General features: G+C 38.7%; 1 protein-coding gene across 7 annotated transcripts in view; it reads right to left on the bottom strand.

The window, feature by feature from the left end:
- Positions 1–1792: 1792 nt before the first annotated feature.
- Positions 1793–12706, bottom strand: part of nsd1b (nuclear receptor binding SET domain protein 1b) — a 29289-nt gene continuing 18375 nt past the window's right edge. For 6 of the 7 annotated variants that reach the window (XM_065287351.2, XM_065287352.2, XM_065287350.2 and 3 more), the window contains exons 18-24: positions 8898–9010; positions 8551–8820; positions 8316–8432; positions 8093–8234; positions 7901–8007; positions 5764–5965; positions 1793–5670 (exon numbers count right to left, since the gene is read on the bottom strand). In XM_065287351.2, the coding sequence (XP_065143423.1) occupies positions 5204–5670; positions 5764–5965; positions 7901–8007; positions 8093–8234; positions 8316–8432; positions 8551–8820; positions 8898–9010 (1418 nt within the window). In that variant the 3' untranslated portion in view covers positions 1793–5203. Of the gene's footprint in view, positions 5671–5763; positions 5997–7900; positions 8008–8092; positions 8235–8315; positions 8433–8550; positions 8821–8897; positions 9011–12706 lie in introns of those variants that run through there. The other variant, XM_065287356.2, reaches the window with a different exon arrangement.

Raw genomic sequence — 12706 nt, 5'->3', positions numbered from 1 at the left:
CAATAAGTTTTGAGTGTCAATAACTTTTGTGTGTTGATATTTTTGGTAATATCTATGGGAAACTAGTTGCAGGGAAACATTTGTAGATATGTTATAAATGTAAAACAAAAAGAAGCACAGCAGTTACTTTGGGCGTTCTAAAATATCTAACCAAGTAAAGTAAAAATGGTTAATGCACTGTAAAAATATATTATTTGCTGTTTTAATAAGATCATTTACCCCAAAAGGAAAATTCTGTCACCATTTACTCACCCTCCAGGGCTCAACGCAAAAAGTTTTTTATACTGGCCCAGTCGGGCCAGTGGTTCAGGTTTTCACTTGCCCTGCCAAAATTTTTACTGGCCCCAATAAAAAAATGTCAGTGTCACATATTTAAAAATAATAAATTAAAAGTCAAATATAATTGTATACATAATTTAATTATATTTGACTTTTAATTTATTATGCAACAGACATCATCCAACGAAAAAAAGCTCCCAACTTTTCTGCTTTAACCGTAAACTGACAGCAAATTGTGCAAAATATTGCATTGTTTCTTTCGTTGTGTTTTACCCAAGTAAATGTCTGCTTCCAAGATGTGAAATAATATACATTGATGAAAATATGTTTTAGTGACTGAGGGTGAAGCACTGGTCCGATCGGGCAAGTGACAATACTTTTTGCTGGCTTGAAAGTCTCTCACGCTTGCCCCGGGCCACCGGGCAGTCCTTTATGTTGAGCCCTGCCCTCATGTTGTAACCTGTATACACTTTTCTGTTATGCTAAACACCAAAATGTTGACAACTAAGCCGATCTGGGGCACCATTGACTTCCATAGGAGGAAAAAATAATAATGTGGACGTGAATGGTGCTCCAGATCTGTTTGGTTAATTTTTTTAAAATATCTTCACTTGAATTGAATACAGGGTTGTAACAACTTAAGTTTAAGTCACTTCAACTCACTATTGTAAAAAAGTTATGTTTTACATCAACTCAAAATAAGTTAACAAATTCAACTTTTCAAGTTAAAGCAACTCAATAATCAAGATTTAAAATAGTAAGTTCATTTGACAAAGTTAAAGGGATAGTTAACCCAAAAATGAAAATTCTGTCATCATTTTCTCACTCTCATACTGTTACAAACCTGCATAATTTTCTTTGTTTTGATGAACACACAGTTAGATATATTGAGTTTGTAACCAAACTGATTGTGAGCCCCATTCACTTTCATAGTATTCCTTTTCCTACCATGCAAGTGAATGGGGCTTATGATCGGTTTGGTTTCAAACATTCCTCAAAATATCTTCCTTTGTGTTCATCAAAACAAAGAAATTTATACAGGTTTGTTACAACACAAGAGTGAGAAAATGATGACAGAATTTTCAGTTTTGGGTGAACTATCCCTTTAATGTGAATTTAAACGTATGTTTTTAAACTTGAATGTTTTAATGTTCTCAAATCAAATTCATTTATCTACTCTTGGTTGCACTTTCTGATCAGATTAGCAAAGATATCTAAAGCATCAGAGGAATGGATTGCATTTAACAAAGACATCAGTTAACCCTTGAATGATCTGTAAGGTCTGCAACCTAGAATCAAAATAAATAAAATGTATATCATTTGCATAAAAAAACACTTTGAAGGACTGTGACATTTTAATACAGCAACTATTTTTTATGATCTGCACATTTCTGTTATTTAAATGTGAGGATAAGTTCTGCTTCCATTTGACAAATGTGCATCTTAAACAAAAGCAAAACAAAGAACCAGTTAAGTGCAGACTGGTGGTAAAATAATATCAGTAATACCAAAATGATTTTGTAATGCTGTTTATTCTGTACAAAGCACTACAGCACAACTATAGTCTTCAACCAGGCAGCAGATATGTTTCCCTTTTGCATGATTTTCTCAAATATAATGAAGTATAACTCTCAGAGCAGAGTTTACACCGTTAAGTGCAATAATATACATGGGTACAGTAAACCGGCTGAAATGGTGCTCAGTATTCAGAAGACTCAAATCGAAGGTTTGAAACACCAGCAGACCGAATTCAGGAGTATAACACACAACAAGCCCAAATCATTTGTCACATAACTCATCTTAAACAAATGACTATAAAGGACTTTGTATTGTTGCCAATAATAATATGACTTAATTCACATTCTCGAACATCATTCAAGATTTCACCGCATAAGAAAATGGTCATATTCGCTTAACTTGATTCTCAGTCACTTTCTTCTAGATATTTTTAAGGTATAAAAATATATACAACTGTATAGAACAACCACGTGATGTTTTTTCTCTTTGCTCATCTGACCAATTGATTCACAAAACCTTAAGATACTTGAAATGAATAAATGATCTGTGGTGCAAAAACAAATACAAGTTTATACTGTAGCCTTAACTCCTAAAAACTTCAAATGCTTTTTTAACTTCTCTATCATTTTGTTTGGGTACACTGTAAAAAAGTTTTGTTGTTTCAACTTAAAGGGATAATTCTCTTATCATTTACCCACTCTCATGTTGTTACAAACCTGTATACATTTCTTTATTCTGATGAACAATAAAGAAGATATTTTGAGGAATGTTTGTAATCAAACCGATCATGAGCACCATTCACTTCACTTCCATTGTAGGACAAAAAATACTATGAAAATAAAAGGGGGTTTAGGTTACAAACATTCCTCAAAATATCTTCCTTCGTGTTTATCAGAACAAAAAAATGTATACACGTTTGTAACAAGATAAGAGTCAGTCCCTCCAGAAAAACGTGATTATGCGATTCAATGCATAATTAGGCAAAGTTGAATACGCCGTACTTTCGCCACATAAATTGCAGATTTTCTGCACGCAAAATATGCGGGGCTTGCATGATTTAATGGTTGTCGCATTTTTTCGTAAAAAGTCACTTATATCTTAGCAGAAAGTTGAAAAAGTTTGCATTTACTTCACACAAGCGCAGCCATGTCCCCTGTTGCCATGGGAACATTATGAAGTGACGTAATTATGCGACGTGAATATCAATGAGAAGCTGAAAAAGCTGCAAACACTTCCCGTAATTTCATTGCATAAATAGGCTGGATATTCCATGGCATTTTTTAAGAAAACGTGTCGCAAGATCAAAGATTTTTGCCCGCAACAATCACAAAAAAACTCCATGTTTTTCTGGAAGGACTGCAGAGTGAGAAAATGACATAATTTTCAGTTTTGGGTAAACTATCCCTTTAAAAAGTTAAGTGTTCGTGTTGCAAAATTGTAAGTTAATTCAACTTCAGTTAACTCATTTTTTTTTAAGTTGAAACAACAAATCTTATTTAACGATGTAGGCTACTGTCACATTTTGGCTTGTCCAGTGCATGGTTTTGGGGCAGGACAACGATTTTATCTTGTTTAGACAATGATGGTAATGCATGGGAACTTCATTTGGTGCAAAATTTGACACTTCCCCCTATAATTAATTCAGCAGAACTAAGTGCAACCAGAAAAGAGTTTAGCATGATGCTGCACAAACTTTGCAGACATGGAAAACCAAAACAGAAGAACATTTATCTTATATCTGTCATAAATCTTCAGGGATTTTGAGCCAATTTGGCAAAAAAATAATTTAAAGACACTTTTAAAATTCTCTAAAATACATGAGAAATAAACTTAAATTTGTCTTCACATTTGTTAGAAGATGAAGTTTGGATAATTTTAAAAAGTGCATTATCAAATAGAGTCATTTAACATAGCTGGCACCGTAACATGTGACTCCCACCTATAAAGTCATTTTTGAATGTGATTTACTGTTTTCTACATAAAATCATCCTACCTAATGTAAAGTTGATGTAAAAATAAAACCTTGATATCTTTAATATTGACTGAATAAGTTCAAGTCAAAGATTGAAATGAATGTGAAATCAATGATTTAGATTATGAGTTTAGTCTGGATTTCACAGCAGGGTCACAAATGTAATAATATATAATATATCAGAAATGCTGATGGATAAATATAGTGCACAGTATAAAATGTTGGGTAAAAGCAACCCAGCATATGGTTATTTATAACCCAACTGCTATATCTGTCCAATGTTTACTCTTAATTTTTTTTAAAGTGTGGTTATTCTTCATCAACTACCATCAATTAACAACCTACTGCACTTTTAAAGTCCATGTAAAGTCATTTTTAGAGAATTGTTTCGAAGCACTTTATAAATGTTTCTTTCAGTAATTTATTACTGAAACACGTTGCAAAGATTGTGAACTATGTAGTACTAAATTGTGGAGTTACACCGTTAAACAGTTTTTCCACATTTCTGGATTATTTGGGCGGGGCTAAAACAACAGTGGCTTGATGATGCACTGGAGTCACCAGGCATGGCCCCGCCCCTAAAACAATCGTGAGCCTCCATCTAGGTCAGTGTTTCCCAATTGTGGCCCTCCGAGAATGTTTTAGATGTCTCTTTATTTAACACACATCATTTAACTCATCAGCTTACATTCCGGAGGAGGCTGATGAATTAAATCAGGTGTTTTAAATAAAGAGACAATTTAAAACTTTCTGGGAGGGGGTACTCGAGGATTATCTGATCTAGATTATATTGTTCATGGTAGCAGACGGTATTTGAAAGTTAAAAGAGACGGCAGCTTTCCCGCGAGTAGGTGTGATCTCAGCGCCGACAGCGTTTGAGAGCAGATAATACTGCTTGTTTTAATTAAATATCGGACTCTACACGGACTTTAAAGAAGCCGAACTTCTAAAAAGCTAAATTTACCTTGAACTTTTTCAGTAACATTTACTCACAGAGCAAACGTACCGAAGAAACATATTTTGGTAAAGATACTTATTTCTGTCTAACACCATTTCTACAAAAATGCCTTTTTTTTATGTGAAATGAAATGTAAAGGAAAAATACATAACTATCCTTCAAGAACGTCAATACTGTATTTTCATTCTCTTAGTTTTTGTTTTGGATGTTTAGTGGCGTACACTGTCAGTGTACAGTCTGTGTAGTGTACAGAAATGGACACAATCTCATAATTCCCTGTGATGATGTAACTGCTGATGAAGTCAGTGCCATTTAATCATATACGGTAGTGTGATCGTATATGAAAATGTTTTTCTTTCCAAACGTAGTCGTGGTTTCACCGAAATCTGAGCGAAAGAGAATTTCTTTGCAGACGTCGATTAAAGTGCTCTTCCCTTCAAAACAAGGCAACTAATATTATTTACTCTATCCACCAATCAATCTTTCATCTTTAATTGTTCTGAATTATCTTGACTGATTTTCTTCTCGCCCTCACCATCTTCTAACTCCATCAGATCTTCGCCGTCACCATAAGAAGAAATGGGTGAATATGCGCAATTTAAAGAGATTTCCACCGGACTACTAGAGGGGCCACAGAGGTCCTGTGGTGGAGACCGAGGGACAGCTGTAGTGTTCGGGGGTGTTGATTCGGTGTTTGTCGCTCTGATGACGTTTACGGGGTATGTGGGGATGTTTTCCCGGGTGTATTCCCGGATCTCGCCGGGCTCCAGGGGCTCGGGGCCGCAGGGGTCGTGCTCGCTGCAAGACAAGCGCCCGTCCAGCTTGGATATGAACAGCATGCCGTCCCGATGTTCTGCGCAGTAGGAGCTGGGACACATCTCGCAGAAGGAGGCTGCCTCCTGACCGCACAAGTCACACTGATGCCACGGACACTCCCAACGGCCTGAAAAATAATTACGTACAAGATCAGAAGTTATTCGTTGTAGACCGGATGTTCAGCGTATGAACCTGTGGCTGAGACGACTCGAGGACTGACCGGCGGGTCTCTTGGTGAGATTAAGGCAGTCTGCATGGTAAACCTTTGGGCAACCCGGCCTCTTACAGGACACGAGCTGTCCTCCATCTCCACAGCTGAAACACTCGTCCTCACGCTCCTTGATCACTTCCTGCTGGGATTTGCGTTTCATCTGGGATTTCTTCTTTAGTTTGCGACCCTTATCGTCTGATGGAGGGTTGTTCTGACAGATAGAGAGATGACGTCTTCAATCACTTATCAAAGTAGAAAGAATCGCTGAATTATTATTGAAAGATTACAAAAAACTATGGATGCAATAAACTATGACTCCTATAATCAAATTAAAGAACAGGAATGGATATGGTGATCACGGACATTATCCGCGCAGACTGGGGGGAGCACAATGCATGTTCAGAAAATTACTTTGCAAATAAATGCAATTTTATGTTTTGAACGGAGATGGCGATAAAGAGGACAGATTGCAGCTTTAATCTCGGTGCACACCACCAGCAACGTCAGAGCATCGTGATCTTTTAACTTTTTATTGGACAAGAATGACAGTAAAGTGACCGTGTCCAGCTACGTGACAAAGCTGAGAAAAGTTCAACTTTATGCAAATGATGAACGACTTACATGAGCAACTTTGTTAAATACAAAAGTAAAATAAAGCTCCTTTAAAAACACTAAGTGTAGCCTGTAGTGAAATAAGAGACTTGAGTGTAACCATCGTGTTTTTCGGGTTGAAGTGTCTTCAAATGCTATAATAAGTTACTCGTTTGAAAGTTATTAATACTTGTGCAACCCATCGAAAATGCAAAATGGCATATGAGACATGTCAATTGAAATACTAACAAACATTGGACATATACGTGGCTGCACGCTTTAATTTCTCCGCCGCTCTTACGCCGCATTCACAAGGGGCGTCAGCGTTAACGCTTAACGGAAGGCTTGTCTGAAGCGTGGCCAACAGCCAATCACAGTGGCCGCTACACATGCTCCGTTCTACCATAAACGTAATTGGCTGACTCTGCCTAGGTTATTTGCATAAGGCGATCTGATTGGCTGACGCACATGTTGCCGCTTGAAAAGTTGAGAAATGTTCAACTTCTGCCGCGAGCAACGGCACTAACGCGGCGCCGACATTTTCTTTTAAGAAAATGGACTAATCCTTTAATACTTATATTCCTGTAGCTCAACTGGTAGAGCGTTGCATTAGGAATGCAAAGGTCATGGGGTCAATCCCCAGAAAGCTTACAAAAACTATGTACATACTGGGAGTCCCTTTGGATAAACGTGTCCGCCAAATGTGTAAATGTACAACACACACATTTAAAGCTCACGTAACACACGCTGTTTCTGCATTTCTGATATTAATCTGGAGTACCTATGGAGTAGTATGACATCCTTTATATCTCCGAAGAGTCTTTAGTTTAATCAGATTTATTAAAGAAAGATTAGCTTTACCGAATCTTTCCGATAACGTACGAAACAATGAAGAAGGAGGAGTTATAACACGGGAGGAGCGAGTACGAGTCATGCAACACTATACAACACTGTTTAACTTATGAATCACTACATGTTCGTGTCATTTATATAATATACACGCGCCTATTTCCAACATAAGACAGAAGTCTTACTTACCGCGTGCAACTCGTCATGACCCGGTTGGGAAAATGCACTGCATCAAACACACACGCAAAACTCCGCTGCTAACCCAGATAATAAACTATATCCATTTTTTTCATAAGGCTGGATTTCTTCTCCTTACATCCAAAAACACACTTCATCTTTCGTGCCATTGTTGAGTTTTGAAATTAAACAAAGCTGAGTTGCGTGATGTGAATGTTTGTATGTTATAGCGTCTCCCGCTGATTGACGGGTGGGCGGGGTTTTCCGAGGGAAGTGCCCATATAAAGAAGTGATACGTATAGAAAACCCCTGAAACGTCAGTTGGACCTGTAATCGAAAAAAACTTTCCGAAACTTGTACGAACCCTGGCGAAGTGCATTCGGCACAGAAATACTCTGTAACATGTCCAACTGCTTTTTTGACACTTTGCCTACGTTTAGCATGAGGAAACAACTCTATAACTGTGTTAATAAGTCAGAATGCTTGAAATACCATTGAACCCCCCCTTTAATAAAGCTACTCTCCTTACTTTTGGTCTCACTCCCAAGAATCCACTGCAATTAGAAGCACCGCATTTACACACCGTCCTGCCGTCCCCCAGACACTCAAGGTTATAGTTGAATGTTAACTCTGTGCCTATAAAGACAAATATCAAAACATCAATGTTTCACTGATTAAAATGCAAGCTCGTAACAGGATGTGTTAAATGTAAATGGATTACCAGCAGGTATATCTGTAAGCGCAAACAGCCCAACACGCGTGTCTCCATTTACCGTCCATTTTTGGGTCTCGCAGTTTGGCTGGCAACTGTGGTTCATGAAACGGGCTTCGTTTCCCTTGGGCCCGGCATCAATAATTCGATCCTAGCAGAATTAAACAGGCCACAAAGCTGTGGTCCTGCATTAAGAAACTTAGGAAGTATAGCTGTAGTGTTAAAATCTCACCTTGTCCAGTGTAAGCATGTAGAAATTGCCTATGTTGGTCTCCTGAGCGTGCTTAATACGGGCACGGCATTCCTCTTCGTCTATGACCTCTCCGACGTATTCATTGACAAAATCCCCCTTTAACCAAGTATTATAACACATAGTCTATATATATTTTTTCATCAGATTGTTATTTTTAACCAACATTGAAGTATTGTCCAAAACTTAGTAAGCTCCCTATTCAGGAAACATTTACCTTTTTGATGTCATGCACACAGCGCAGTCCCCAGCCCCGAGACAGCGTCCTGAAGATCTCCACCTGGCAGCACTGACGTTTGATGAAGCATTGGTTTAAGCAGCGTTCACCTGCGGGACACACCTGAGGGTGACACTCGTACAGCAGCATGCGGTTGATGCACTCTGAGTCAATGCCGCAAGGGTTCTCGTCCGTGGCTTTGCAGTTGCATCGCGGGATCTCCGAAAGGTCCGCCGAGATGATCTGCACCTTGCCGATTGGTTTGTTCACCTGTGGGATGGACTTAGTTAAAACATTCCCCCTGGGATTACGTATTGCTGGCATTAAATGACTCTTGTGCCAGTTACCTTAACGTGTCTGTACGGCGGAGGTTTCTTGTCGTTTCGTCGGTCCTCCTGCAGCTGTCGTAGTTCTTTCTCAGCCTGCAGCTCTTTGAACCTTTTTGCAGCTTCGTCCAAAGCTAAGCAACATTGAAAGGTTGAGTTTCAGTAATGTTTATTATCAGAGTACGGATTAACAGTCAATAACAGAACAAAATGTGTAAAAAAAATTTTATGCAGTTCCAAATTACTGCAGTTCTTCAGTACTTACTATAGTAAACTGTAGCATACTGTATAGGAATGCACCGATACCACTTTTTTGGAATACGAGTACGATACCGAGTACTTAATAAAAAACATGATTTAAATTTACAGGTAACAGCTTTAGTCATATAATTTAACAAAAAAACAAGGGACTAGTTTTCCAGTTTGTTGTAAACTCTGCCTCTTTGGACAACACAAGAGGCATTAACCCCTTACACACCGCTCAAACATAGGGGCTGTTTACACTTGGCATTAACATGCGTTTTCGTCGATCGCATCACAAGTGGACAACGTTAATGCCAGGTGTAAACGGTGTTCAAAACGTTTTGAACGCGTCCACTTTTGACCACTTTCAACCACATCCAAATGTAGTCGAAACCACTTTCGATCGGATCGCTTTTGGAGTTGCGGAACGCAATGTGGTTGAATGTGTTCGAACAGCCACATGCGACCGCCTTGTCTCCGCCCATTTATCTAATCCTGAGGTATTAAACACAAGTTTTACGTCTTTTTTGACTTCTGGTGTGAACATACGGTGAACAACGCTATTTTTAGCCTCTCATTGATAAAACTACAACGGGTGTTCTCCGTAGTTTCGTTTTGAAAGCGTGAAAGTTGCGTGATCCTATTTCATCAATTGCGCTGAAAATTCAGAGAAAGCTCTAACATATAAACGTACAAAACACTGTGCAGCATGATGTATACTTGCTAAACAAGCAGTGGACTCCGACATAATATTAGTTTGCGTCCATATAAACTCATAATTACTCCCGCTCGCATTTGAATGACAGCAGATAGACTCGCCCACCGTCTCACAGACCGTCCCCTCACAGTATTCAGGACAGAAGCGGTCGAAAGTGGACAAAAGAGACGGATTTAAATACCAGGGGCCTCATTTATCAAGCGTGCGTACGAACAGAAGTGTGCGTAAAGTGTGCGTAGGAACAGTTTTACGCAAAGTGTGGAATTTATCAAATTGTACTTATACGTAGAAATGTGTGTAAATATACGCACACCTCGGAGTATGCGTACGCAGAGCATCTAGTGGTAGAATAGCGATACTACACAGGACCGTCCATCCCCAGTGTTAAAAGAACACTTTGTCTATTTATTATCCACCCCCAGGTGTTAAAAATGATTACTGTTAATAAAGTAACTGCAAAACAGTATTGAAGTTAATTAATGAAATAAGTGTCTAACCCTATGTAAGAAAGCTCCGTCAAATGCTTAAAACAGTGGCTTATCTTGCATTATTGGAAGACTTGGCAAATCATCCATTCCGCCGGGAGCGCGTTTTCAGAGATTGCGCCGATGATGCTGGTTATGCGGCTGTCCAAGGAAAGTTCTGTCATTGTCTGTCCTCCTACAGATTTCACGTCGGTGTGCTGTGACGCGGTTTTTTTTTTTTTTTTTTTTGGCTGATAATTTAATGTCAAACCACTTTTTTATTTCTAGAAGTGTTCTCATACCCAACGGTATTAAACTCACTGGTAACATGTTCCCATGCAGATTTGTTTTCTTTTGTTAGTCATTCCTCCCGTACTAATAACCAAACAGATGTGTTATTAACCTCATCCACCAGTAACTCAATTTCTGTGTCTGTAAAGTTCCTATTTTACGCTCTCTTTGTCATTATTGCGATGAGGGAAAAAGCGCAACCACGTGACTTACAACGGGAGGTGTTGTCACCATATATGGTTCATTGGAGGCGTTTCGGAATGCAAATGACCATGAACGTGCACGAGCATGGTGCTTAAGAACAAGTGGGATTTATCATCAAGGATTACTTACTGATGTGCGTACGAACCCCGTGCGCACGTTTGATAAATCCCGATTTTTTTGTACTTAGACACATTCTAAATTTCATTCGTAGGTACAAATATAGAACATTTTCTACGCACTGTTGATAAATGAGGCCCCAGGTGTAAACGTAATGTGTCTCTCTCGTCCACTTGTGATCTGATCAATGAAAACACATCTTAATACCAAGTGTAAACAGCCCCATAGACATTTCTCAGGCCGTGGTATCAATCCCTGGTATCGGGGGACTTTTAACGAGTACGAGTACTTTAGAAAATGTGGTATCGAGGCCGATACCCGATACCAGTATCGGTATCGGTGCATCCCTAATACTGTAGTATATTATAGTAATTATTACACTCGGTTAAAGTAAACTGTAGTGTTAACTACAGTGAATGGATAAACTGTGGTAAACACTGTAGTATCATTTAATATTTACACTAGTAACTTGAAGTAAACTCTAGTAAATTATAGCACTTTGTTCAGGTATAGTAGTTTAATATACGAGTAGTAAACACTGTAGTGTACTTTAATATTTATTCTAGTAACTTGCAGTATACTAAAGTTCAGGTATAGTAGTTATATACACTCACCTAAATGATTATTAGGAACACCATACCAATACTGTATTTGACCCCCTTTCGCCTTCAGAACTGGTCATAAAGGGATGGACATGGTCAGAAACAATGCTCAGGTAGGCTGTGGCATTTAAATGATGCCCAATTGGCTCTAAGGGGCCTATAGTGTGCCAAGAAAACATCCCCCACACCATTAAACCACCACCACCAGCCTGCACAGTGGTAAGAAGGCATGATGGATCCATGTTCTCATTCTGTTTACGCCAAATTCTGACTCTACCATCTGAATGTCTCAACAGAAATCGAGACTCATCAGACCAGGCAACATTTTCCAGTCTTCAATTGTCCGGTGAGGTCTTCTGCTGTTGTAGCCCATCCGCCTCAAGGTTGTGCGTGTTGTGGCTTCACAAATGCTTTGCTGCATACCTCGGTTGTAACGCGTGGTTACTTCAGTCAAAGTTGCTCTTCTATCAGCTTGAATCAGTCGGCCCATTCTCCTCTGACCTCTAGAATCAACAAGGCATTTTCGCCCACAGGACTGCCGCATACTGGATGTTTTTCCCTTTTCACACCATTCTTTGTAAACCCTAGAAATGGTTGTGCGTGAAAATCCCGGTAACTGAGCAGATTTTACAATACTCACACCAGCCCCTCTGGCACCAACAACCATGCCACACTCACAATTGCTTAAATCACCTTTCTTTCCCATTCTGACCTTCAGTTTGGAGTTCAGGAGATTGTCCTGACCCGGACCACACCTCTACATGTATTTAAGCAACTGCCATGTGATTGGTTGATTAGATCATTGCATTAATGAGAAATTGAAAAGGTGTTCCTAATAATCCTTTAGGGGAGTGTACGTGTAGTAAACACTGTAGTGTACTTTAATATTTACTCTAGTAACTTGCAGTATACTCTAGTACATTATAGCACTTTGTTTATGTATACTGCAGTATTGTAGTATACATGTGGTAAATCCTCTAGAACCTGGAGAAAAAAAAATCTTAAGCCAAGTTCAAGGTCAAGTTCAAATCCATTAAAATATCTAGAAAGTTTAGCACAGTATGATATAGTAATACTAAAGTATACTACAGTATTTTATCATGTGGGGGTTCAAATATCCCAATTAAAATGTCTACGATATGTTGATGTGCAAATATGATTTGGATTTAAACATTTGTATCTATTTTTAGT

The sequence above is a fragment of the Paramisgurnus dabryanus genome, chromosome 18 (assembly GCF_030506205.2).
Source record: "Paramisgurnus dabryanus chromosome 18, PD_genome_1.1, whole genome shotgun sequence".
Lineage (NCBI taxonomy): Eukaryota > Metazoa > Chordata > Actinopteri > Cypriniformes > Cobitidae > Paramisgurnus > Paramisgurnus dabryanus.
The sequence above is the reverse complement of the archived record's forward strand: the minus strand, read 5'-3'. Positions and strand labels throughout refer to the sequence as shown.